General features: G+C 42.9%; 1 protein-coding gene across 1 annotated transcript; it reads left to right on the top strand.

Moving 5' to 3' along the window:
- Positions 1 to 5,632: 5,632 nt before the first annotated feature.
- On the top strand, positions 5,633 to 8,208 carry LOC143542385 (putative protein phosphatase 2C 4). The gene is made up of 4 exons (XM_077034982.1): positions 5,633 to 7,264; positions 7,376 to 7,489; positions 7,576 to 7,840; positions 7,926 to 8,208. The coding sequence occupies exons 1-4, from the start codon at positions 5,717 to 5,719 to the stop codon at positions 8,039 to 8,041; spliced, it is 2,043 nt and encodes a 680-aa protein (XP_076891097.1). The 5' UTR covers positions 5,633 to 5,716; the 3' UTR covers positions 8,042 to 8,208.
- Positions 8,209 to 24,997: the final 16,789 nt, after the last annotated feature.

Here is a 24,997-nt window from a genome sequence, read left to right as displayed (position 1 = left end):
CCTAACCCGTTCCGACCCGAACCAAAACAACCCATTTTGTCAAAACGTGCTGAAACAAGCTGTTAAGTACTAAAACGAACTGAAAAATTGCTTAAACGAGCTGTTAGGTGCTGAAATGTGAAAAATCGCTTAAACGGGCTGTTAGGTGCTGAAACGAACTGAAAAATCGCTTAAACGGGCTGTTAGTGCTGAAACGAACTAAAAAATCGCTTAAACGGCTGTTAGGTGCTGAAACGACTGAAAAATCGCTTAAATGGGCTGTTAGGTGCTGAAACGAACTGATAAATCGCTTTAATAAGCTGTTAGGTGCTGAAACGAACTGAAAAATCGCTTAAACGAGCTGTTAGGTGCTGAACCGAACTAAAAAATCGCTTAAACGAGCTGTAGGTGCTTAAACGAATTGAAAAATCGCTTAAACGAGCTGTTAGATGCTGAAGCGAACTAAAAAATCGCTTAAACGAGCTGTTAGGTGCTGAAACGAACTGAAAAATCGCTTAAACGAGCTGTTAGGTGCTGAAACGAACTGAAAAATCGCTTAAACGAGCCGTTAGGTGCTGAAACTTGTTTTGCAAATTTTTGAAATTTTAAAATTATATTTCGCATTTTTACTAATTTTCACAAATTTTAAAAGTTATTATGCAAAGTAAAAACATTGAAAAATTAAAAAAAAACCTAAATTACCTGCTATCCAGGTAAAATATCTAGAATTTGAACAAAAATGAAAGTTCAATGACTTAATTGGAACAAAGATTTTTATCAGTGACCTGATTAGAACAACTTTCAAAGTTAGTTAGTATTCTATGGAGTAATCACTTTTCAAAATGACAATTTTTTTGTCACCCATAATATTTGATTATAAGGATATGTAAGTTATGATCATTTATAGGTGACTCTATTGGAATTTACGTTGAGCCTTGACCCCGATGAGGTCTAAATAATTGTGCTTAATCTAACGCGTCTTATGGAAGAAAGTCTTACCTTTTATTTTAAATTATGGTTATTTGTCTCCTTCTCACATGACCATACGTTTGCACAGTGTTAAGTATCTTGGATAGAAACGGAAGCCACTAGGAACTCTCTCTAAATGCTACCATAGTGTTAATTTTGTCAGGTTGATAGGTTTCGATCAGGTGAGTTAGTGAATTGAACTGTTAGCCGAACATGATGCATATTTTTTATGCCAAACATCAACCATAACTAGCACACACTTAAAAATCATGTACCCCTAAAATGACATGCTTAATGCATTTATTTAAACGCGGCGAATGAGTTGGCATGTAGTAATCAAGTTGTTAATTATGTTGGTGGGTTGTAATAACATGGTTACGTGGGTCAAAATAGGTTAGCGGGTCAACCGATTTATATAAAAAGGTTTGAAAGTTGACCAATCTTGTAACATCCCGAAATTTCTAAGAATATTATAATTAAATAAATTAATATCAGTGGGAAAGTTTACTCGGGTTAGTCGGAAAAAATTAATAGAGTAGAAGCTAGTATGGGTCGGGCTAGTGTTGGGTAATGGATATGGGTTATGGACTTGGGAAGGAAGGGAGAGGCCATGGGCTTAAGCCCATGATCCATAATTATATAAACCTTAATCCCCATTTTCCATTCATTTCACACATAATCCATACACCACCAAAAATACACTTAGCTCTCTCTCATCCTACTCTCTCTCTCTATAGCCGAAATCAAGAGGAAGAAGAAGGATAATCGATTTCCGACCCGAGGTAATGATAGTTTAATATTGTACGAGCCTAAAACGTTAGTTATAGTCGCGTAACGACGAGCCGACACCGTTAAACCGTTTAAATCACAAGATCCGGGTGGAATCGGGTATAAACCGGACCTAAGATGAGTTTAGGGATCACCCTAGCTCAAATCTGGATCAGACGGGACGAAAAACGATGAAAACGGTGGAAGAACGAGTGAGATCTCGTTTTTCGGGCGAAAACGCGGTTTTCCGGCGATGACGACGCCGGAAAGGCGGCGCCGGAAAAGATAAAGGTGTCAGGGAATGTTCTCTGACCTAACCCTAGTTCGCTAAGGAAACTTAGCGAATCAGTGGGTGATTATTTAGCTAGTTCGCTAAGAAAACTTAGAGAACTAGAAGGTGATTCGCTAGCTAGTTCGCTAAGGAAACTTAGAGAACTAGAGGGTGATTCGCTAGCTAGTTCGCTAAGGAAACTTAGAGAACTAGAGGGTGATTCGTTAGCTAGTTTGCTAAGGAAACTTAGAGAACTAGAGGGTGATTCTTTAGCTAGTTCGCTAAGGAAACTTAGAGAACTAGAGGGTGATTCGTTAGCTAGTTCGTTATGGGAGCTTAGCGAATCAGAGGGTGATTCGTTAGCTAGTTCGTTATGGGAGCTTAGCGAATCAGAGGGTGATTCGTTAGCTAGTTCGTTATGGGAGCTTAGCGAATCAGAGGGTGATTCGTTAGCTAGTTCGTTATGGGAGCTTAGCGAATCAGAGGATGATTCTTTACCCAATTCGTTAAGGGCAAAGTAAAGAACTAGGAGTTTAATATAAAGACAGAATGGTCCCTGGACTTAGAAAGGAATGAGATAATTACATAGTAGCCCTTAGACTTTGATAATTTATAAAAGATGCCCTTAAAGGATTAACGAGTAACGATTTACTAACCGGGTAATGATTCAATGAAGTAAAATCGGCTTAGACACGTAAGACTAATTAAGTAGTAATGAGGATGACTAGAGTAGTATTTGATATTCAATTATTAAACAGTTAGACGCGCACAGCTCGAGAAGGAATAATCAGTAGCCGAAGAAGTAACCAAGTTCAGGTGAGTTTCTAGCCCCATTCCTTGTTATGTTTTCGGGGCTGTGTGCATACTCGATGTGTTGTTAATACATTTATCCTAAGTGATAAGTGTATGCCATATGTGATATATGTGATGGATATGAATGATTGCTTGTCGGTACGCGAACGATCTTCGGATATTGCGCGTACTGTCAGGTTAAAAATAAAGGTACGAATATTATATATCGAAGATGTATGAACATTACAAATGAACACTTGTCGGGGCGTGAACGATCTTCGGATATTGCACGTATCGACAAGGGGTATGGTTGTTAAATGAATGATGTAAAGAACGCCTAGAGTGTTCTTATGCTATAATGTAATTATTGTATGTGTGAAATATGTGTGTACAGGTACACTAATGGTATGTGAGTCCTACGTTCGACATAGTAAGTTAGGATGGCGAATCTCTCTAACTTCTGTTGGACATAGACTTGGCAGGTGATGGCGTAGTTAAGGACTGCGGGCCTTATACGTGATGTAGATGATAGATGTAAACGTAGATAGGGACGGTGGGCCTTATACGTGTTATAGGAGATAGACGCCAACGTAGATAAGGACTGCGGACCTTATACGTAATGTAGATAGGCGTCAGCACAAGAAAGGACTGTGGACCTTATACGTGCTATATTTGTGTTGTGGTAGCATAAGGGAGGACTGCGGACTTCGTACGTGCTATGGTTATAGGTGATAGACGCCAACGTAGATAAGGACTGCGGACCTTATACGTATTATAGGTAGGCGTCAGCACAGGAAAGGACTGTGGACCTTATACGTGCTATACTTGTGTTCTGGTAGTATAGGGGAAGACTGCGGACTTCGCATGTGCTATGGGTTAGGTTGCAACATAGGGAAGGACTGAGGACCTTGTACGTGTTGTCAATATAGGATGATACAGGGAAGGACTGCGGACCTTGCACGTACCATAACTGGTGAACATAGGTAAGGACTGCGGACCTTTTACGTGTTCACGATCTTGAGTACAGGTATAGACAACGGACTATGAAAGTACTCTCAGTAGACTGAGGTTAGTGATTGTAGATATGTATGTATGTATGGTAGTAGGGTAACGGATTAAGTATGGATATGTATCTTCGGATATGTATGTATGTGTATGTATTGTATGGCGTCTGATTAACTAGAACTCACTCAGCGTAGCTGACTTTTAGTATGCACGCAGGTGAGCTGATTATAGAGTTATCATGAGGACGGCACATGGCATGGATTGAACGTCTGGCATCTGAAGATGGAAGAAACGATGTTTTAAATATGATAATTTATGTTATGGTTTTAAAGAAAAGATTAATTGTTTTGTAATAAACGGTTAAAGTTTTATATTCCGCGAAAGTTTAATAAACTCTGATTTGTAGAACTGTGTTTATGAGTAAATCCGACGCTAAAGTAGGGCTACCGAGTTCGGGGCCTTACAAATCTTATATTTAATGTGTTTAACATGTCAAACTGAACACACTCAGTTTGCGCGAACATGCCAACCTTCAATTTTAATGGCCCGTCTCCTAAATGAGACATGATTCAGTCTCCTTCGATCCTCTTTTATACACACACACATACATGTGACGTCGATGTTAATTGTTCATCGGTTGGGCAAGTCTCCCTCTTTAACATTCAATGTTATGAATAGATCATATAGAATACTGCTATGTATTTTGTTTTAATTCAGCATTTTAAACATTGTTATGGTTTATAAGGGGTTTACTCTATTGTGTCACATGTGAGTTGTGGATGATTGAATGTATAGTTTTTCGGTAGTCCAATAGCTTAGTTTACAAGCTTCAAAAAACACAAAACCATTAAATTATTTTTATTTCTCTTTCACGTGTGAAGCTTCTTTCACCCTAAATTAAGTGAATTCATCAACTAGTCGTGATATCCTGACTCACTAAACCATCTGTAGCAACCTCCGAGGCATACAATACCAATTACCGGGTATACTTTGTATGACGGGTTGAGTCGTTAAGAGTTATGCTTCTCCATACGCAATTTCATAACTCATTCAATCTAACTTTTTAAAAAGACAAAATAAAGAAATGTGGGCAAAGTTGAAAATACAAATTTTCTATTAGGCCGAGTGTGGTGGGGCTCGGGTTTGGGCGAAATGGGGCGAGAAGGGGCGCGAACACGCCCCCCCCCCCCCCCCCCCCGGCGATAAATGGGCGAAAAGGGGCGGGGGCGGTGAGTTATTCTCGCCCTCATGTCTGAGTTGTTTGCATATATATATTATTATATATATGTGTGTGTAAGATATATATATATATATATGTATATATATATTATCATATTACTATTGTAGCCCCTACACCATTACATCTCAAAAACAAATTCTCAACCTTTGTTGACTGGGCGCCACACGATAAAAAACTTCCCAATTTGTAGCCCCTTCACTACGCGTAGCCTTATATTAATACAAGTAACCATCATCAACTTGCTATAAATCTATAATATCTTCACCCCGGAAGGTGCCACCCACGCTCCACCACTTCAAGTGGTGCTCCACTCTTGATTCCAACCTTTAACTCAACTTTCCATTGTCAACCCTCTTTTTAATATTATTATTTAAACCCAATACCAAAAGTCAACTTTCCGTTTTTCAAACAACAGTGGCGTTAGAGAAAAAACAGAAAATTAAATTTCAATATTAAATTTACTAATTTAAATATTTATTATAGAAGTACACGCCGTAATAGAAAGCTTGTTTTTTTATCATCTCTAACCCAAAAGTCAACTCCACCTCTCTCATCAATTCCTCCTAAATAATATCCAAATTTCACAATTCAAATATTATTTCATCTGTTTATGTTATAATTTTGTTCTCACAAGTTTCAATTTCACAAAACGCCGTCGTTTTGTAATATTATTTTGATAATAATAATTTCCGATGGGAAATGGCGTTGGGAAATTAACAATATGTTTCAACGGTGTGAGTCACCGGCGAAAAGAAGCTCCGGTTGTCATACCCGACCCGTTAGACGATCTGGGTCACTCGTTTTGTTACGTCCGACCCGACCAATCCGCCGAAGAAACAACTTTCCGGTCAATCTCCGGCGCCGCCGTCTCCGCCAACACCGCCACCCCTCTTTCGACTTCCGTTCTCGATATCTACAACGCGATCGATTACCGAGCTTCCGCTTTCGAAAGCTCGACTTCTTTCACGTCGATCCCGCTTCAACCGATGCCCCGGAATTCAGTAAACTCTGGCCCGTTGTATTCGGGTCAGGTACCGTATTCGGGCCCGGTTGAACGCGGGTTTTTATCGGGCCCGATTGAATGCGGGTTTCAGTCGGGCCCGCTGTTCCTGACTAGCCTTTCTGGGTCCCTGGAAAAGGGTAGTCAGGAACAGTTTCCAAGAAGCTGTTCACAAAGATCGAGGAAACAGTCCTTGATGCGGGTCCTACGGACTGCAATTTCAAGGACTTTTGTTGCTCACAACCCTGTTGCACCGGTTACTAAACGGGTTGTTTCTATAAAACAACCTGAGTGGACCGGTGGGGGTTCTGAGAAAACGAATGAGTTAACGATTAGTAGTGCAAATTTGAGTAGTGAGAGTAGTTTCCTTGATGATGATGAGTGTTTTAATCATAGTCAGAATCTTCAATGGGCCTGCGGGAAAGCGGGTGAAGATCGAGTGCAAGTCGTGGTATCCGAAGAACACGGGTGGGTGTTTGTCGGGATTTATGACGGGTTTAACGGGCCGGATGCGCCCGATTTCTTGTCGTCAAATTTGTATCAATCGGTTTATAAAGAACTCAAAGGGTTGTTATGGGATGATAGTAATAATAATAATTTGAATTCGTCGGGTTCGAGTTCTTCGGTTCAATCTTTGGAATTGGTCGAGTCGAGTGGCGATGATCAAAGGGAAACGAATCGGTTTTCGAATCCGAACTCGGTTGATTCGCAAGAAAGTTATCCGTCCGGAACCGAGGGTTTGCAGGGCCCACGAAGGAAGAAAAGCAAGGGTTCGAAGAGCCGGCATCGCGTGTCGGAGAATACGCGTTGGTGGAAATGTGAATTCAATCGGGAACGGTTAGAATTGGACCGGAGGTTAAAAGAGTATTCAAATTCAAACGGGTCGGATTCAAATCATTCGGAGGTTTTGAAAGCGTTATCGCGTGGATTAAAGAAAACAGAGGAGTCGTTTTTGGATATTGCGGACCAGATGCTCGTTGAGAATCCCGAACTAGCGTTGATGGGTTCGTGTGTTCTTGTTATGTTAATGAAAGGGGAAGATGTTTATGTGATGAATGTAGGCGATAGCCGAGCAGTTTTAGCTCAAAAACCCGAGCCCGATCTTTTTATGCAAGATCTTGAACGGATTACCGAAGAAACTTTATACGATCTTGAGGATTCAAATGTTGATAATGGCGCGATAAATCCTAGCTTGACCGCGTGTCAACTTAGCATTGATCATAGTACGTCAGTTGCAGAGGTAAACCTTAAACCCTAAACCGTAAACCAACACTACAGTTTCAATCATTATTCATATAGACATATAAGCTTTAGTCATAATTTATATATTGTTTCGCCTTTTCTTTTGTAGGAAGTTCAAAGAATAAAATCCGAGCACGTAGATGATCCTTGTGCGGTTATGAATGATCGTGTTAAAGGCTCGTTAAAGGTCACTCGAGCTTTTGGTGCTGGCTATCTTAAAAAGGTATAGATCATCACTCGTTTTGAACCCGGTCTGTGTTTAAAATGTGTCTATAATACTAAAAATCTTGTTACATTTGATATTTGCAGCCTAAATGGAACAATGCATTACTAGAAATGTTTCAAATCGACTACGTTGGCACTTCGCCGTACCTAAACTGTGTCCCGCATCTTCACCATCACAAGCTCGGGCCGAGAGACCAGTTTTTGATATTATCATCTGATGGTTTATATCAATACTTCACAAACGAAGAAGCGGTTTCTGAAGTTGAACTCTTTATTCAATGGTCACCCGAAGGTGATCCCGCTCAACATTTAGTCGAGGAAGTACTATTCCGGGCTGCCAAGAAAGCAGGTACTAATTAAAACAGTTACAAAATTATAAAATCGTAAAAATCCGAAAATCTTGTAATAACCTGAGTCATTTTTCTTGTTTGTAGGTTTGGATTTTCATGAGCTGCTAGAAATACCACAAGGGGACCGAAGGCGTTACCATGACGACGTGTCGGTTATTGTCATTTCTCTCGAAGGAAGGATATGGAGATCAAGCGTTTAAGTAAACGAAACATAAATATTGAGGAAACTCGCGTCGCGTGATCGAATTTTTGATTATTTTATATCTTTATATTAGATACAAACAAGATATTTTAGTTGTTATTGTGTAAAAATATATTCCCATATTGATTAATACAATGTTTCATACAACAATTCCAAATAGAAGGAAAGTCAAAGATTCAAAATTGTGAAAATTTGACTTTTTTTACAAAATAAAAGTCAAACATTTCAAGTCTTTGCTTCTAAAGAGCACATGTAACACATAAACTAGTTCATAAGTTCATTAACATAGTCTGGTAGCTATTCACCTACAAATGATTAATGCAATCAAATTTTACGCTCTTTATAGCGCTACTTGTTCGACTAGACTAGACGTATCATGGTGTGACACGTGGGTATACGAAACTCCGTGCATTCGTTCAAATTTTGTGTGGGGTTCGGTCATAATCATAGTGTCGTTTTTAATGATCTTCATCTTTTTTCCAACTTCTAACCAATTTCTGGGATTTTAAGGAGAGGAAGTAAATGCACAAAATGCAGGTGAGAGTTATTGTGTTGAACCAACAACATTTGCCAATCAAATGCAAGTTACTTACCTGATGTCACTAAAGAGAATATGGGCCATTTGTTTTGGATATGGGTCAAAACCGAACCTATAATTAATGTTTCTGTTTTAGAGGTTTTCATATCTTATCGCATCCGTATTGTTACAAATTGTTTGGTTCCTTTTGTCACACGGGATTATATTTTCTTTAATCCGTTTTAACTATCGATTAACTCTCAGAGTCCCAGTTCTAGGCCTGGTTAACTATCAATTTAAACGAATTAGATATAAAGGTTGAGTTTTAATGCACTTTAGTTCGATTATCTCAGTTAGAGTGATCGGAATTTAATAATCTCAACTTTCACCTATTGGCCGAGATTAATTTCAATTCAGAAAATGCATCACAGTCCAAACTTTAAACATATTTTTCTCCAATGATCCTACACTAATTATAGGCCAGTCCCACATAAGCAACCACTAACGAAGATAAATTTTTGACACATAAGCATTCCATGTTATAAAAAACTAACGGAGTTTATTTAGTTAGTGTGAGATCGCTTGAGAAAAATATGTTCAAAGTTCAGATTATTTGTAAACATTTCTTGAGTTGGAATTAATAACTCTTTTTAGTTATTTATTCAAATATAACATAATAGAATTATAAAACTTGTCTTTTAGTCTTGACTAAATGAAGAAACACTAATCGACCCCGGGCAGATTACGGATAATCTGGGGGTTAAATAGATGTTTCCCACAAGGGGTTAGATCCGGCAAAGATGGTTCTTCTGATAACCTGCAAAACAGACACCGTGAGTTCGTCACTAAGAAGGGGGGGGGGGTACCTCCTTGTGACCACCCTCCGGCGTGAGAATCAGACTAGATTGCTCTTGAATATAAGTGTATATTAAGAGATTGCTAGAGCAGATATCAGGTATAAGATGTAAGATACAAGATAAGGTGAGATGATCTTACCATTTGGGGTATTTATAGCCGAAGGTAGGTTTCCAAGAAGGTGTAGCCGGCTGAATAGTGTTCCTGTTCTACCAACTGTGGCCTGCGCACGTGCCATGCTGGCAGTTGGTGGGTAGGCAGCGGCTGACAGTGACCAGGCCTGCTGTGTACTATTCCTTTTCCACCAACTGCAGGCTATGCACGTGGTATGACAGGAGTTGGTGAGTAGGTAGCGGCTAATAGTGACATACAGTACAAGAGCATGCTGCTCGCCATACTGTTGTCAATGGGCTGTCGTATCTCTGGTCAGATCTTTTGCCCATACCTCGTCAGGTGCAGTACAAAAGATCTTCCAGTATCGTACGGACTGGCTCATTTGGGCGGGAGTATTCCCCCTCCCGCCTTTGTGCGGGATTGTTCCCGGCTTTGCTCATTCCCTCAGGTGACTACTGAATTATTGAGAGCTAAGTGCCTTGTGCGTGTAGCCTTGCTGCGCGGGTGGCCTTCCCTGATGGCTTGTATCCGCAGCTGCGGGAACAGGCGGAGTACTTCACCATTGGGCGGCATTTCCTGCGGGAACAGCTTGCGTACTGCGCGTAAGGACGTCACGTCTCTGAGCATGGTGGGTCCTGCGGATCCAGTTGGTTTCTGCGCAGACGTCTCTCTTCAAGGTGAGTCATGTGGGTCCAACTGGGCTCTACTGGGACCTACCTCTTCAAGTCCCCCCAGTCCAATGTTCTTCTCATGAGTGTTTAATAAGTGAGGTGAACTTTTGGACTTAAGCAAAGGGTTTTTGAAAAGGGTTTAGTTTTAAGGTTTTCCCTAGGGATTCTTCCCGCGGAAGTCCTTATGTCACTTGCAGAAATTCCCGACTTTCCTGCTTGATCTTTGGGTATGATGCGGGTAGGTCTGTAACCTCCTCGCAAGTCAGGAGCGTTGAGTCACACTTGTGTGGATTCTCCATGAGGTTTTGGTAGTTTTGAACATAGTGATCAATTATGTTAAAACCACCAATTCCATCTTGAAGCTTCAAACAATGTAGTTCTCGACGTTCCCGCTATGCGGGGATGTTATTCCCGTTTCCGCAAGCATTGCCCAGAAGATCCTTCTTGGTTTCAATTCCCTGCGGAGCGCTAGGTATGTGAAGGGTTTTGCCTTGACACTGTACCCGCACTCGTCTTACGGTTACTTTACTTCCAAGGTATTCCTGGCGTCAATTCCATGCGGGTGCTAAGTATGTGAAGGGTTTTTGCCTTAACACTGTACCCGCACCCGTCTTATAGTTGGTCGCCGAGGTATTCTTGGCTTCAATTCCCTGCAGGTGCTAAGTATGTGAAGGGTTTTGCCTTAACACTGTACTCGCACCTGTCTTACAGTTACTTGGTTGCCAAGGTAAGGGGTATTTTCCCGCTTTTGAATCTTTTTGAAATTTTGAAATTCGAAAAGTTGGTGAAAGGATAAGAACAGTCCAAACTATTGAAACGTCGTCCGACGGTTTCTTCTGACAGTGTCAGGACGTGCAGGAAGTTATGGCGACGTAACAGTATATGGTCATTCCAGGCGCTTTTTCAGGCGCGTGGGCGCGAATTTTCGGGCGCGTGGCCTCGAAATTACTGGCACGCGTCCTTTCAACAGCTGTTGCCAGCTTGCTTTTTGCCACGTGTCATAGTTTCATTGCACCTGCGATTTCTCTCTCTTCCGCATTAAATCATCGCATTAATTGCGATTAGTATATAAAGGGGGAGAGGGTCTTTTGTAATCCACACTTTCACTTTTCTCTTCATCTTCAAAACGATTTCCGGCGAATACTCACCTTTTCAGTCGAGCATTCTCTTGAAATCGTTCTCTTTTTCATACCTGCAAGATGTCTTCTGCTCACGATCTTGAGGCTACAGCCCAGGAGGCTGGGGTGTACTCCGAGCACCCGTCATCCACGTTCGACAAGGATGACAAGAGTACTGCTGGCGAGTGCCAGTGTGCTCTGCCTGTCGATCTATATCAGTACATCGTCAGGAAGTTCATGCTCGAGTCTCTCGAGCCTGAGTTTCCTGAACCTCATCAGACGGTGTATGATGCCCCCAGAGGCAAAATTGGGGTATATGCCGCATTCTTTGTCTATGGGAATCTTAGGTTCCCTTTGACAAAGTTTGTGTACCGTGTCCTGGAGAGGCACGGTGTACACCTGACCAAGGTGCACCCGATGGCGATCGCGAAGATTCGCCACTTCGAGTGGGTGTGCCGGATTCTGGGCGTTGAGCCCTTCGTCGACCACCTGATGACCTTCTACTCTTGGAGGTGCATCCAGGGGTGGTATACTCTGATAACCCGGATCAAGGGTTTGAAGATTTGCGCAACCGAGCGCAGTCTTCGTTCATGGAAGCGGGAGTTCTTTTTTATCTACGCTCGCGCCATCCCCCTTGCCATGAAGTTCAAGAATGGGCAAGCACTCCCCAGCCTTCACGCCTCCAACTACCAGGAGGCGGAATGGTTCTCAAAGATATCCCGAGTCCAATCTCCGGTTTACCGCTTTGCGGAGTCCGGGATGGTGATGCTCGGGATGAGCCGGGTGTGGAAGGATGCGGAGGCGCAAAAGATCCCGATCGTCCTTGAATACGGTTTGAACTCTGTCCCTTACGGTATGCTCTGTCTTCTTTGTTTATATAGGTTTGTCTTCTAACTGTTTTTCTTTTATTTCAGAGGGGAACGACTTGCAGTCGCTCCTGTATCCGCGGGAGGCTGATAGTCCCGCTCGGATGGGTACTCGTGCTCTAGATGAGAACGAGTTGCCCATCCTTGAACAGACGGCGGATCGGTTCGTGGAGGTCTACCCGCCAGGCCACGAGATCCTGAGCACCAGGCGGCCAGGTAAGGCGTTATTCAACCCTCGACCCCTCAATGCTGAAACCTCTGCTGGAATTCCTCTAATCTTGTGTTCTGATGAGGAATCCGCAGATGGTCCCCCGTTGGTGCGGAAGAAGAAGGCTGCCGGCGGGAAGGGGAAGGCGAAGGTGGCCTCCACTGCCGATCCGGTGCCTCGGTCTGATTCAGAGACTGAGAGCGAGGAGGTGGCGGGGAACTCCGGTGGTGATAAGACCACTGCTCCGGAGGCTGCGACGACTGTCACCTCCGGAGAGCCCAGGATGACAACGGTGAGCGGCGTGAAGAGGCCGGCTCCATCGGGTTCATCCCCGCCTGTCCGCACTTTTAGGCTCAAGAAAACCCGTAAGTACAAACTTTATTTTTACCTTCATAGCTTTCCATCATTAATACTTATCTTCCTTGTGCAGGCGTGGATGCTACCGCATTCCAGGGTGGAGCGGGGAGGAGTACCTCCGGACCCATGACGGTAGGCTTGGTCAGCCTACCTGAGGCGACGACTCAGGCGGCTGCGCCTGTTTCAGTTGGTTCAGTTGCTCACCCAGTTGTGCCAACTGTTCCAACTGTGATGACATCACCGCCGGCTGTCAGTGCTATATTTACCGCATCTTTCACTGAGCCGGCGGTTACTTTTCCTGCGGACTTCGCAGCGGCGACCACGGTTGTGAGTTCACCTCCGTTGGTTTCTACCACCGCAGCGGCCTTCACCATGCCTCCTCCGTCATCGGCAACGACGGCCGATCCTTCAGGTATGCATGGGGCTTCTCGCCAACCTCTGCCTCCTTCCCATCTACCTGACCTCTTGGACGGATTTCCCTTGGGTTCAGGTGATGGGTTTGGCGGCTATCGGCCTGTTGTTGACCCTACAGGTGCGTAGGGTTCTTTTGGCCTCTTTTTTTTTTTTTTATATCATCTTTTCCTAACTGCTTTTTGTTTTTTGCAGTGTCGGATTCCAATGAAGTGTATGTTCCACGATGGAACATCCGCCGAGGAACAACCCTTCGCACACCTGTGGAGTGCGTGGAGTGGGCTCGTCACGCAGCTCCCAGTGGTGCGTTGGGGGAAGCCATGGCTAGCTACCAGGAGGGTAGGCTAACCAATGAGCTTCGGGTTCTCCTGGCCCGGATGCAGCCGCGCGTCGAGCTGCTTTGTCGTGAAAACGACAAGTTAAAAGCAGCTCGTATCCAAGAAGTAGCTCAGGCGCGGGCTGTCCGGGAGGAGAATAGGAGGCTCTCCGCGGCTGCTGCGGAGAAGGAGAAGGCGTTCAAGGCCCTTGAAGTTGAAGTTCAGGCCCGTCTCGAGGCCCGTTCCAAGGCTGCCCAAGCTGTTAACGAACAGCTTCGGCTGGCTAAGGAAACTGCTCGGAACGCAACTGAAAGGGCCACCAAGGCTGAAGCTGTTGCTGAGCCTCTACGCCTCGAGAATGAGGAACTTAAAGCTAAACTAGAGGCGCTCCAACAGGCTCATGATGCCTTGGCGATGGAAGACGCGAAGAAGCTCCAAGAGATCCTGGACCAGAGGGGGGTGCTTGACCAGACTGAGCGGAAGCTAAAGGGCGTTGAAGAGGCTGCGGCTAAAGAAGTGTTGCTTGCCAACCTCAACAAAAGTGAAGCCGAACGCGCCCGTAACCAAGCTCAAGCCGCCCTCCAAGAAGCTCTGGTTGCCAAGGAATGGCTTCTTCGAGAAGCGTTGTCTCAGGTAAGCTTAACTTCATAATGTCTTTACGCTTCTTTGTGAATAGAAAAGGTTTTGATACTTGTATTTTTTCTTTTTGTAGGTTGTGCATCGGGTCTTCACGGATACGTCTTATGACGATGCTATGAGCGCAGCCCTCAACGCTTCTCATGAGGATGGGGAAAAGGCCGGCTTCCTGCTTGGTCTAGGGTTTGTTGAGAAAGGCATCCCGCCTTCCAACTTCCCTTTGTATGATGTGGATACTGAAGCTGTTTATGACCAAGCAGTGAATCAGTATGCCGCCTTCCCGCATCCGGTGGTGGAGAAGGTAAACGAAGTTGCCGCTGCTGATGATGGGCTAGCTATCCTTAAAGCTTTCCTTGAACCGCCACGCTCTACTGATGGTGCGGGTCCAAGTGGAAGTGGTCCTGAAGCTTGATCCTGAAGATCCCTTTCCACCATTAGAGTAGATTTTTATTTTTGTATAGCTTCTTTTGTATGCGGGTATGTACCCTGCAATCTTTGTAATATTTGAATTTCGATGGAATAAAGATTATTTGCCAATCCCTTGCCTTGTTTATTTCACGCATATTCTGATTTAACTTAGCAATTTCTTTAGTACTTAGATAATTTAACTTTTCAACGTGGTAGATAATAAGTTAAAGTTTTGCGTCCTCTTTCATGATTGTGCGGATAAGACCGTCACTTGCACTTAGTAGGATGGCCAAACTTTACCTATATCTGACCTGCGTGGAAGTTTTCCTCATCTTTTCCTTTGAAATTTTCTAAGTGTTTAGAATAAGTTAACCTATGAACGTGGTAGATAATAGGTTGAAGTTTTGCTTCCTCGTTCGTGATTGTGCGGGTAAGACCGTCACTTGCACTTAGTAGGATGGCTAAACTTTACCTATGACTCACCTGCGTGAAGGTTTACCGTTTTTTGGGTTTATGCAGGTTTTGCCGCCTTCCCCACGCAACGACTTTCCACGTAATTATGCGGTGAGTACCGGCATCAGTGTTGAATAAATTAACCGTTCGACGCGCGGTTGTTAATAGGTTAGTGTTCAGTTTCCTCTATCATGATTCGTGCGGATAGACCGGCACTTTCATTTAGTGGGATGACTGAACTTTACCTTTAACTGCCCTGCGTGAAGGTTTGCCGTTTTTTGGGTTTATGCGGGTTTTGCCGCCTTCCCCACGCAACGACTTTCCACGTAATTATGCGGTGAAAACCGGCATATTCGTGTGGAAAGTTCATAAGTATAAATGTAAAATCATCAGCATCGATGTTCTAAGGAGAATCATTTCCATTAGAAGTGGCTCTGGGCCTTTTCTTTACAAATTTGGAATTGATCTACATGCAAACTGTGTAATTGAGCTCCCTTCCATGTTGGGATGGGAATGCCATCGAGCCGATATGCACCTGGTTCGGGATCTCGTTGTTTGCGCATTATGTAGTCTCCGGCATTGAAGCTGCAATTTTATTCTTGTTCTCCCCAGCTGGGGTTCTACACGCATCAGCCTGCTCAGCGTTTGTTACGCCACGAGGTGTGCGAGCGTCCCATCTCTGACAAATGCTTCGACGATGTCCTTTACGTCTGTGCATTCTTCAGTGTTGTGGCCTTTTGTCCTGTGAAAGTCACAGTTCTTGCTCCGATCAGCATTGTGACGATGTCGGATTATTGGAGCCTTTGGCCATGGGAGCTCCTCAGTGGCGAATATCTCGGTGACGCTTTTGGTGAGTGGCGTCCATCTGGAGTTCTGGTTCGACTGTACGTTATCCCTTCCGCCTAACCGATGTTGCAAGCCGGATGAGGTGTCAAAGTTTACCCTTGACTGTCAAATGCCTAGCTTCCGCTTTTTGTTTAGTCGGGCGGTAAGGACGTTGTCTTCTCTTGTTTTCTGGGTGTAGAGGTTTGTGCTCTGGGGGAGGTCTCTACCCAGTTGCTTCTCCGTTTCCGCAAAGCGTTTAGCTGCTGTCATGATGGCGTCCCATGTGGATGGCATGCCATCCTTACCCGTTAAGGTGCGGATGAGCTCTGGGTCATTCGCGCCCTGGATGAAAGCAGCGCGAACAAGATCTTCGCTAATATTACCCAGACTTAGCTTCTTTGAGTTGAAGCGAGTGATGAAGTCTGGCAAAGATTCATCTTCCTCTCGAATGCATTTGAGGATTGTCCATTGCTCTTCGGTATACTTTCTCTGTTGGCTGAAGTGTTGGCTAAATTTATGCTGGAAGTCTTCCCAATCGTAGATGTGGTGTACCGGTAGACGATCGAACCACGCTCTAGCTGCCCCAACAAGCGTCATTTGGAACATGTAACACCACGTAGGTTCCGTCCAACTACTGACGGTTCCCCCGCTATGAACCTGTTCAAATGATCGTCTGGATCAGATATACCATCGTAAGTGCCGATGTTGGACATCTGTTTGGCACTTTTCGGGACGATTGCTTCCGCAATGTCCCTTGCAAATTTGGACGTTCCCGCCTTTGCAGCAGTTGGTGTAAATGTTTTGGAGAAGTCACGTGGGTTTCCACCTGCGTTTTTTGGTTTGAAGGTTTCTCCAAAACGCCTTCTCGGTTGGGAGTCCGTTTCCTTACGCTTCCCTTTCGCCCTATGACGAGGGTTTGCGTCACTATCGGATTCCTCCGAATCATTGTCCCAGTACTCTTCGAATTCCTCAGGCTGTTGGAGTGAACGTAAGCGTTCATCCAACTCGGCTTGGAATTCTTTTTGACGTGCTTCCGCCTACGCTTTAACTTCATCGAGTGTTTGGCGGGGAGCCTCGTTCGTTGTCTCTCTAATTGGGTATCGGTGAATCCCAGTGAGCGATTATTTACTGCACTTACCCCAGCTTGGGTAACTGGGGTAGTGTTCGTAAGAACCGTGTAGTTGCCGGTATTCCCCTCAGTAGCTGGGGTTGTGGTTACCGGAGTTTCTTTAACCATCTTTCCAGAAGTTTGAAAAAACTGAAAAGAAATGAAGTTCTGGCTTTTATGCACGGATGGCGCCAATGAAGAAACACTAATCGACCCCGGGCAGATTACGGATAATCTGGGGGTTAAATAGATGTTTCCCACGAGGGGTTAGATCCGGCAAAGATGGTTCTTCTGATAACCTGCAAAACAGACACCGTGAGCTCGTCACTAAGAAGGGGGGGGGGTACCTCCTTGTGACCACCCTCCGGCGTGAGAATCAAACTAGATTCTTCTTGAATATAAGTGTATATTAAGATATTGCTAGAGCAGATATCAGGTATAAGATGTAAGATACAAGATAAGGTGAAATGATCATACCATCTGGGGTATTTATAGCCGAAGGTAGGTTTCCAAGAAGGTTTAGCCGGCTGAATAGTGTTCCTGTTCTACCAACTATGGCCTGCGCACGTGCCATGCTGGCAGTTGGTGGGTAGGCAGCGGCTGACAGTGACCAGGCCTGCTGTGTACTATTCCTTTTTCACCAACTGCAGGCTATGCACGTGGTATGACAGGAGTTGGTAACTAGGTAGCGGCTAATAGTGACATACAGTACAAGAGCATGCTGCTCGCCATACTGTTGTCAATGGGCTGTCGTATCTCTGGTCAGATCTTTTGCCCATACCTCGTCAGGTACAGTACAAAAGATCTTCCAGTATCGTACGGACTGGCTCATTTGGGCGGGAGTATTCCCCCTCCCGCCTTTGTGCGGGATTGTTCCCGGCTTTGCTCATTCCCTCAGGTGACTACTGAATTATTGAGAGCTAAGTGCCTTGTGCGTGTAGCCTTGCTGCGCGGGTGGCCTTCCCTGATGGCTTGTATCCGCAGCTGCGGGAACAGGCGGAGTACTTCACCATTGGGCGGCATTTCCTGCGGGAACAGCTTGCGTACTGCGCGTAAGGACGTCACGTCTCTGAACATGGTGGGTCCTGCGGATCCAGTTGGTTTCTGCGCAGACGTCTCTCTTCAAGGTGAGTCCTGTGGGTCCAACTGGGCTCTGCTGGGATATACCTCTTCACTAAATTAATAGTTTTGTATTTTATTTTAAATGTATGTTCTATGTTGTTTTGAATTTGAAAATCCAAATCATAGATTAAATGAGTGAAATAAATAGTATTTTGGTCAAATGAAGGTTGTGAAATAAATGATAGCATGTGGGAGATGATATGATAGTGGCAAAAAGTCCAAACAAGTGTTCGGTAAAATATGGTGTCTATTTTATAACTTTCGAAATATATTAAATGTTACAGTTGGAATCGTTGGGTTTATGTCAATTTTGTGTCATTTCTCTCTTATTTTATTTTTGGGGTTTTTGGGGGCTTTGCCCCATTTGATGATTGATGTAATAAATGATAAAAACCTAACAAAAACTGACATTTAAATAGTAAGTAGACTATCACATGACAAGACCATACATTTCAAATATGCAATTTCGAAAAATCTATGAGTATGAGCATTTTAAAAAAATTAATTTATGTTTTGAAATGAAGTATTGAAGATTATTAGGCATGTATGGAAATTTATGCAGGAAAGAAATAAAAATAAAATAGAAAGAATATTTTAATTGGTTGGTGCCCCCTTTTCTCCATGCAGTGGGGTTGGTGCGGTGTTAAGTGTTAACGACCAACCCAAATTAACCTGAAGTGAAGCTGAGCTCTACCCTGAATTCGCTAAAAGTTTTTTTTTTGAATCCATCACAATCGAAGTTTTATATAATTTACAATAAAACGATTACAATAAAGTGGCAGGCAAATGGGCAACAAGCTGCGCCGCAACCCCCTTTTGAATAGCAAAGCCAATCCTGCTAAAAACGAAGCTTTGGGACCTAAAAGCTGAAGAGGTTCCGTGTACGACGCGCTGAATCCTACTCAAAAATTTCACAGCCTCTGGAGCCAGAAAACCAAATATATCAAAGGCAAATGGTAGAAAGACATGTTGATTATCTAAACAAGCTTTCTCGTGTTTAACAACTTTGCCCGATTCAGCCTTCAACGCAGCCTGACCCACAACAAACCCACGGTCCCTGAGCCCAACAAGAGGAGACACTCATGTAAGATCCACCAGGCGTGTTTCGCCCCTGCCCACCCGAACACAAGAATATCAGCTGGTCGTAAAGTAGATCTCCCTTCAATAGGATCCGTGAGAAAGTTAACAGGGGCCTCCTTTTTAGCAGAAATTCCTGCCCGTTTAAGAACATCACACAGAACATCCCTAACCAGATCATGTCTGTATTTAAAGCCAGGCAATTCTTTGCAATGCACCGCATGGTCACCAAAAGAATCCAAACAGACCTTGCGACAAATTGGGCAAGGTTCATCCGTCGGGAACATAGGGATCATTAACCGGTACTTAAGGATAGCCCGATACTCCAAACCCGACATACGTTGGCCTAATCCTTCAATGGGGATGGCCGTTAGAAAATCCTGAGCCCGAGGAGCCCGAAGGCATTCAAACACCGCCTTTTGGCGAGGGGATAGATCAAACTTCACTTCTAAACTCTTGACGATTCCACTAAATAAGGCACTCGCCACAACATGTTGTGCTTTAGGGGGGGCGGTGTCCTTATTAGAGAACCCGCTAAGATCAAAATCTGGAAGTGAAGTACGTAAACGATCCATCGCACACCCATAATCAGAGTCCAACCCATAAAAATCACAACCCCGAAGAATATGGTCTTGCAAACACCACGACTGTGGTCTCGAAGCCACAAAAGCATATGTAGATACATCCTCGGCCGAACAGAGACCCAACCCCCCATAACGGATCGGAAGTGATGCCAACCTCCATTGGAGATCCCCAAAGAACGGACCTCCACAAACCACGATGTCCTCAATCGCCCTTCGAAGACCATTGTCAAATATAGAAACAGCTTCCCCCACATACATAGGTTGGCATGTTCTCAAACCGAACAAAAGCTTGGCGACTCCCATACATGAGCGAAGCAAAAGAAGCTCGCATTGAGGATCCCGAAGTCTTGGGAGACAGCTCATCAGTTCCACAGTGCTAGATGCCCTTTTCATAGCCAAACTGCTGATAAACCCCGCATCCTGGCTTACAGCACCACCAAGGAGTTTCACGCCAAGCACCGGCCTTCCAATCCCGCAAGGGAACAACCCCTCCTGTGCCTTCACCCCATTGCATGTTGGCCAAAATAACTCTGTTTTCTTAACGTTTAATTCAAGACCCAAACGAGGCCCCTCAGACCTGATAATATCTAATGCTTTGGCTACCTCTCTAGTATCCCCGATAATCGTGCCATCATCCAAGTACCAAGCATGAAAGACAAGCTTGCACCGATCTCTGATTTGGTGAACAAGTGGGTGCAAAGCTAAGGCAAAAAGGAGAGGCCCAAGAGGGTCCCCCTGTTGAACCCCAGTGGTGGATTTAATGAAAGTATCACCCACATATAACCTAGCCGACTGCCCATATAAAAAATCCACCCAAAGAGAAATGGAAGGACATCAACTCCGAACCTCATGTAGAAGGGTCGTCCTATCTACTAAGTTGAAGGCATTGGAGAAATCAACAGTAAGCATAGCCAATGACCCATCCGAATGAAACTGATTTAAAAACCTGTTCGCGCTATGAAGCACGGCCTCTGCCCCACTGGGGACTCCCACCCCAAATTGAAAGTCACCGAGGTATTTAACCATCTCCTTCCCGACACCCCTCATAGCCACCTTAGAGACCAACCACCTCCAAATGGCCCCAACGACAATAGGTCTAATCCCATTGTCCGGTTTAAGCAACGGCGTAAGTGGGGCAGACGCAACAAACTCTGCCAACACCTTAGGACACTTTCCCCCAAAAATAAATTAACCACCGCAGAGATAGCCTTGAGCAAACCATCCGCAATCGGAGACCCCTCTCCGCACAACGCATCTAAAATGTGTTGGGCTCACAAACCGTCCCACCCACACGAAGTCCCTTTAGGGAAAGACTTAATGCACCCAAGCACACTATCAACGTCCACGACAAGGGGAGACTCAGAAAGCAAGGAAGCAGGCATAATCGGAGATGCCATGATGGGATGCTTAGACAACAAAGCGTTCAAAGTATCCTTACCGAAAGGTGCAACCCCTGAAGAGCATAATACCTTGACCGCAGCAGTGAAATGCCCGTCCGCAACTTTTCGCAAACATTGTTTAACATTGGCGCCCAACCCGGCGTTGTCAGACTCGGGTACAAACGCATCACCACCCGGGGCATCTCCTAGGGGTTGGTTAAAAAGCGATATAAGGAGCTCAAAGAAACCATCACGGTCACCCCAAGCGGATAGCGACCGTTGAATAATTCGGCATTGCTCAGACTTTCTATTGACAGACCTGCGTTGCTGACGATTAGAAGGTCTGAAAACTCGTAAGGTGCAACGTGGTAACAACAACAGTTTTACCCACCCCTCAACAGACTCTGGCATAGCCGCCACCTTACCCAGAGCACCCACTAAGGCTTGGGAAAAAGCCATACGACAACTATGAGGAATGTTTTTAACAGTCGTAATAGGAAGAGTGAAGACACGCTCAAGGAGAGCTACATCCACCTCCACCCTTCCCACCGCGACAACTTCCCTCCCAACATGTGGCTTCCCAATCCCCACTATATATTCCTCCACATCTCCGGTGACACACTTGTACCAGACCGACCCGTCATCATGATGGCACCCCCGACGGAGAGCATGTGACTCCATACACGCTCCACACATCCACCTACGCGAGACCTTTAAAGCCTCACCAACCGAAATAAACAAATCCAAATTTGTCGAGATCGCCTCCCGTAAGGTCTCTTTCTTGTCATCCAATGACAAATGAAGCCGCTTAATATGTGCGGCCAATCGAACCCCCTTGGACCCCGGTAATCCATCCGGGCAACAGTGGAAGCCTCTAAACGGACACGGCCAAACAACCTCCTCAATAGCCCCGGTCATACCACCCCCGACCCACAAAACACCCCGGTAGCCAAGTACCACACCAAGAAAAATAATAATAAAACAAAACTCGAGTTGAGTTTGAGGAATGAACACCCGAACCAAAGAGGAAGGAGGAGAGCAACCACCCGTTGCCCTCCCCTCCTCAAAACACCAAAAACAAAGATTATTTCATTGAGGCGTTTTGTCAAACACCTGGCGGGCAAACTATTTTCTTCAAAATTTTAGTTGATGATGATTCCTTTTTAAATGTACAAAGTGAAAATAGGATTTGGGTTATTTTAGTTGAATAAACTCTTCATGTTAAAGATTTAACGGTCAATAGCTTAAGAGCTCTGTATATCATATAACATTTACGCACACAAGTTTCGCATGGATGCGATTGATGATCTAGGGTTCGAATTTGGGGCAAATTCAGGAGAGAAATGATTGGGGGTGAAATGGAGAAGGATGTTGAATCAAAGGCAAATAGTATTCAGGATGATGATAACAATAATGATAAAGCTAAGAGCTTCAAATTTAGGGTTCCACAGGAGAATTTTACCATTCATGATTTTGAATTGGGAAAGATCTATGGTGTTGGTTCTTATTCTAAAAGTTTGTGACTACGTAAGCAATAGTTGTGAAGGGTCGATAGCAATGACATGTAAAGACGGAATTTTTTAACTTGAAGTCATTGAAAGCAATTGAAGCAAAGCCGATTAGACAGTCGATGGAAAATCAGAAAAAGAGACATCAAAACCACGAGGTTGGGCCCTTTAAATTACTATGTAGGTGGTAAAGATGAGTAGATGACCCATGTTATTTTGGTTGCATTCCTTATTGTATGAACTTGATAATAGGTTTGACTTTTATCATGCAAATATAGTAGATTAATCTCCATGTTTATAAGTTATACACCAATAACTAAAGTAGGCCCAATGAGCAAAGGCCCCCGGTCCAAATATTATTTAAAAAAAAAAGCCCAATCTGACCCATCCGGTCCAATGATTGCTAGAAATGGTAGCTTGGTGAATTGACTTTTTTTTTGGTTGCTTTATCTATATTTTATTTGTACAAATCTTAAATAAGAAGTTAACAATACCAAGTTTTACAAGTTTGAAATTACATATTACTAAAGTACTAAACTACCAATTTACAAGATAAATAAAAGATAATTAATTAATTAAATGAGGTATTTCAACTCAAACTCGCTCATAAATTTATTCGAGTTAACTTGCTCGAGTAAAACTAGCCCTGGATGAATTTAATCATGCTTTTAAAAGAGTTAGAGTTAAGTGTCATTTTAGTACCTGTGGTTTGGCCAACTACGCAACTTTAGTACCCATTTTTATTTCGTGCAAATGGCTACCTCAGTTTCAAAAAACTTACATTTTTAGTACTTTTTTCTAACTCCGTCTATTTTTCCCGTTAAGTTATGGATAATTTGGTAACTTCGTTATTTTCTTCGTTTTTTTCTTTTCTTCTAAATGCTTATATCTTGTAAACACGAAATCCACAAATCATAACATCAAAATCCAAATCCTAAATCCCCAAACCCTTTCTCCATATCATCATAGGGTTTGAATTTTTACGATATTTGGGGATTTAGGATTTTGTTTTTGATGTTATGATTTGGGGATTTAAGGTTTACAATATATAAGCGTTAAAAAGAAAAGAAAAAACAAAGAAAATAATGAAGTTATCAAATTATTCATAACTTAACGGAAAAAATAGACCGGATTAAAAAAAAAGTACTAAAAATGCAAGTTTTTTAAAACTGAGGTAGCCATTTACATAAAATAAAGAATATATACTAAAGTTGCGTAGTTGGCAAAACCACAGATACTAAAATAGCACTTAACTCAAAGAGTTAGTTAGGAGCGAGTTACAACTCACGGAGTCACAGTGATATAAACTAAATATTTCTTTCAATCATACGTTAGAAAATGAGTAAATGAAATCAGAAAAAGAAATTGAATTATCAATGGGAGAGAATCCTAGGCATTTTGTCCCCATCATGCTTCACAAAATCATTTATTTGAGTGTAGTAGCATGAAGATATCATATGAAAGGACACTTTGTCTCTTTCACCTTGACATAATCAATCAATCAATCCAAATTACAAGACCAAAAACAACACCACTCTTTCTGATTCCCATGTGTGTTTCTTTCTCCTTTTGACTTGACTGATTTTACTACACACCCCTCTCAATTGTAGCATGAACCCATTTTATCAACACTTGCTTGCTGTAATTTTTTTTAAAATTTTTCTCTTTATTTTTATTATTTTTTATTTTTTTAGGCTAACAGATCTAAACATTTGTCAATATTTAAACCCTGGACCTACACGTATCTCTATCAAGTGAGCTAGCCCTTGTTCTCTCTTTCTGATGCAAGTTTTTGAGTGTGATTTAGCTTTAGTCACAACACGTTAATAAAACCTTAAAGTTTAGTAAAGTTAAAAAATTTAACATATTCCATTGTTTGTATGAAAATAGTCTTGGCATACTAAAATCTTTAAACTTCTGAAAATATTATTATCGGTTAAAAGTTTATGTGATACCGTAGTTTTTATAAAATACCATCCTCTGTTTGTAAAAGAGTTTACATGATATTCACGTTAAAAATCAACAAATGAAAACATAAAAAACATGCATATTTAACTTTCTTTCGCATGTATTAAATTAAGTTAAAAGAACTACGTTTTTTTTTGCAAAATAAAGTATTATATTCGTTTTTAATAATAACAGAAACTATAAAGTTAGGAGGTGAATAAATGATCTACAAACATGATCAGTTGATCACATGACTTATAAAAAACCAAGTACACAGACTTATTAGGTAAAAACTAAATAAGGGTTACCTTAAATATATAGTAGGGGACAATCTTTAGGAAGGGTAGAAAAACATTTATGGATTTTCTAACCTTCAAAAATAGAAAAATTACGAAAAGAATTCCAAATATTCAAAAATCACATTTTGAAGAATAGAAACTAGACATTTTTTAACAGGTATTCAACTTCCCTGA

Source organism: Bidens hawaiensis, unplaced genomic scaffold (assembly GCF_021521415.1).
Source record: "Bidens hawaiensis isolate Kalapana, Puna unplaced genomic scaffold, B.hawaiensis_p1.1 tig00012834_1, whole genome shotgun sequence".
NCBI lineage: Eukaryota > Viridiplantae > Streptophyta > Magnoliopsida > Asterales > Asteraceae > Bidens > Bidens hawaiensis.
Note: the sequence above shows the minus strand (reverse complement) of the source record. Positions and strands in the feature narration are given on the sequence as shown.